This window comes from Octopus sinensis, linkage group LG16 (genome assembly GCF_006345805.1).
Source record: "Octopus sinensis linkage group LG16, ASM634580v1, whole genome shotgun sequence".
NCBI lineage: Eukaryota > Metazoa > Mollusca > Cephalopoda > Octopoda > Octopodidae > Octopus > Octopus sinensis.
This window is the reverse complement of record NC_043012.1, coordinates 38,161,328-38,165,006: the sequence shown is the minus strand read 5'-3', so window position 1 is coordinate 38,165,006 and position 3,679 is coordinate 38,161,328. Positions and strand designations below refer to the sequence as shown.

The window sequence follows — 3,679 nt, the reverse complement described above, 5'->3', positions numbered from 1 at the left end:
TCATGTTTGTTTTTGTTTTTGGCACAGAAAAATGCCTTTTTATGAAATAAAATTTCATCCCTCGAAAGCAACGAAATGGAGTTATTGAGGGACTTTCCTATACATACTGAAAGAAGAATAAAATACAAGCCGGATATTGTAATCGTTGACTTGGAGCAAGACTATATTTTGTAATGGACAGGTGTCGGTCCATTACACGTCTGAATAAAATGAAAAGGAAGAGAAAAAGCAGGCGTGGCTGCGTGGTAAGAAGCTTGCTTCGCAACCATGTGGTCAAGAGTTCAGTCTCTTTGCACGACGCCTTGGGCAACCTTCTCCTGCTATAGCCCCGGGTTGACTAAACTCTCGCGAGTGGAGTCGGAAGACAGAAACTGGAAGAAGCTTGTCGTACACATATATAATTTATATAGTTATGTGTGTATATATGTGTGTGTGTGAATGTGTATGTGTGTATAGGTATATACACCTATATGTGTGCATGTTTTGTTTTTGCGTTTGTCCTCTAGCATCGCTTGACCACTAGTATTGGTTTGTCTCCGTCCACGAAACTTGGCGGTTCAGTAAATAGAGTCCGATAGAATAAGTACTAGGCTTTAAAGGAAAAACAGTACTAAAGTTGATTTGTTCGACTAAATCCTTCAAAGCCGTGCTCCAGCAGGGCTGCGGTCCAAAAACTGAAGGGGGTAAAAGATAAAAAGAAAAAATAAACCGTTATACTAACTTGAAATATGAAATCCTTGAATTCTGGTGAAGTTAACAAAGTCATGATATTGTCGATTATTACTGGGGGCCTTGGAAAATACTGACAAAATTCTGAGAACATTTATCCTTTTCTACTTAAGGGACCTCAACATAGGGACTCGAATTGATAGAAATAGTAGCCAAGTTGCTTTAAATCATACTCTACCATTTCAAATTTTAAAAATAGCATCCAATGTAATTTTGATAATCTTAAAGGATTGAAATATCCTTTAAACATAGAATACAGTGAGCTGGCAGTATTTCGTTCATCTTTATGTTCTGCGTTCAAATTCTGCCATGGTCGACTTTGCTTTTCATTCCTTTTGGGGTTGAGGAAATAATAGCTGTTGATCACTAGGGTCGATGTAATCGACTTACCTCCCTGAAATTGCTGGCCTTGTGCCTAAATTTGAAACCAGTATTATTTAACCAAAGGTGTTCTCGATAACAGCCGGCCATGGGTGAAAGAATAACAACTGAGATTCACATCACTTCATGACATGGCACAATATGAATAAAGTACAGGTGAGGAAATGGTCACTTCATCTACCAGAAAGAACAACCAAATTCTTTTCAAATTACACCCTGCCGACTTGGCAAAACAAGAGGACACACTGAATAAAGTAGCTCAGCATAATTCTATATCGACATGATGTTCACGATTGGAGGAGCTTAGTCAGCTCTTTGGTCGGGGCTACCCTCAGATTAAACACCGTCATCACCACCAACTACTGAAACAGGAATCGAAACTGAATCGATTGGACTAGATATGAAATAATCTAAAAATGCTAACGAATTTACCTTCGTCCCCATTGCACAATCAGAATTGAAGAAGCTCTTGTCAAAATATTTAATTTGTAACGTGAGAAAAGTGAGTGTTTAATCTGTTCGGTTGTCACTATGGTGTTCCTAGGCAACATTTAACACCTGTTTTTGTGGTGATGTGTAGGGCGAGCGCATGTTTGGAAAAACGTTTGTTGAAATTAGGACAAAATGATATTAGAGCAGACGTGTCTGCCTGGTCGTCAAAATATCGTCTGACGTACAATTAAGATGTCAGAGTTGGTGAGAAATCAAAATAAATGGAAAATGGAGAGCAAGAGGGAGAAAGAGACTGAGAGCCAGGCAGAAGGAAAAAGAGAGAAAGAATCAGAGAAGAGAGAGGGAAGAGGAATTTTTTTTTAAATTAACAACGAAGAAAGAAAGTAAACAGATTATGTCAGCTGACAATACAAACATCATATTTAATATTTGGGAAAGTAGTCACCGGGGGTTTAAAATAAGAGTTGGAGGAGAGGGCGGGAAGAGAGAAGGACATACAGACAGACAGACTGATAGACAAATGGAGTAGGAAAGGTGTGGATAAAATAAAATAATCCTGTTTTTTTCTTTTAAAACTGACGATGGTGTTTTATTACAAACTGTGGATTTAGGATTTATTTTTGTTGATTTAAGAGATTTTTATACGCCAACAACTTAAATCATTTTTATAAATAATTAAAAAAAAGAAGGACCCGAAATGACAAGGACATGAATAGAATAACAAGAAGAATAAATAATAAAATTAATCTTTTTTGTTATAAGCACAACGCCTGAAATTTCGGGAAAGGGTGGGGTAAGTCGAGTACATCGACACCATTACTCGACTGGTACTTATTTTATCGATCCGAGAGAATGAAAGGCAAAGTCGACCTCGACGGAACATAAACTTAAAACGTAAAGACGGATGAAATGCTGCTAAGCACAGTGCATTAGAAAGAAGAAGAAGAAGAAGAAGAAGAAGAAGAAGAAGAAGAAGAAGAAGAAGAAGAAGAAGAAGAATCTCAGTTGTTTGACCATAACCAGTTGAACATGTCCCTTGGTGACTGACGATATGTGCAACTCTGATCAGAAGCAGAAGTAGTGGGGGGGATCTTAATAGCCATGTGCTGAAATGAATTCTTTGGGGTTTGGATAATACACCTTTGGAAACATGTATATTTCGTTCAATATCCTTAAACATCCCTTATTCGGGGACCTTTGGAGTGGGATGTGCTACACGATCTGAATTTGAGGGAAGGGATTAAGTCGATTACATTAACCCCCAGGGCGTACCTAGTACTTATTTAATCGACCCCGAAAGGATGAAGGGCAAAGCAGACCCCGGCGGAATTTGAACTCGGAGCGTAAAGACAGATGAAATGCCGCGAAGCGATTCTACCAGCTCGCCACCTTAGACGAAACAAATATTAGTTTCAAATTTCGGCACAAGGCCACTAACTCGGCGGAAGCGGTGAGTGATTACATGGACTCCAGTGTTCAGCTGGTTCTTATTTTATCAATACCCGAAACACTAAAAGGCAAAGTTGACGTCGACGGAATTTGAACGCAAAACGTAAAAATAGAAGATATGCCGTTAAACATTTTGTTCAGCGTTCTAACGATTCTGCCGATTCACCACCTTAGACGGAACAAATATTGGTTTAAAATTTTCACACAGGACCAGCAATTTTAGGAGAGGAGATAAGTCGATCACATCGACCCCACTTCTCAACTGGCACTTATTTTTGTCCTGCGTGATCGCGATTCTACCAACCGCCATCTTAGCCGAAACATATATTAGAAAACAGTTTGTCCAACACTGTTATGATTTGGCAATTTACAATTAGATTAGCTCCTATCTTGCTTTTTTATATTGCTGGTAGCATTAGTAAAAGAACGTGGATAAAATCCCCACACATGTTTCTGACATTAAACGTACCTAAGTTATTTTACGTTGACAAAATGTATATTTTTCTCAGTTTTTTTGTTTTATTTGGTTCGTACTTTTCTTCCTACAGTTGCAACAAAACGTGCCTTTGGGATTATTCAGACAACTGTTATTCTTTGTGTTTCAGCGATATGAATTCTACTTGCACCAACTTTTTGTGTCGTGTCTTGACGTGTCGTAAATCTCTGT

At 38.4% G+C, this 3,679-nt stretch overlaps 1 protein-coding gene across 1 annotated transcript in view; it reads right to left on the bottom strand.

Moving 5' to 3' along the window:
- Nucleotides 1-638: 638 nt before the first annotated feature.
- Nucleotides 639-3,679, bottom strand: part of LOC115220308 (putative uncharacterized protein DDB_G0286901) — a 174,696-nt gene continuing 171,655 nt past the window's right edge. Inside the window, exons 8-9 of the mRNA XM_036510172.1 lie at nt 3,643-3,679; nt 639-674 (exon numbers count right to left, since the gene is read on the bottom strand). The exon at nt 3,643-3,679 is cut by the window's right edge and continues 47 nt beyond it. Of these exons, the coding sequence (XP_036366065.1) occupies nt 639-674; nt 3,643-3,679 (73 nt within the window). The remainder of the gene's footprint in view (nt 675-3,642) is intronic.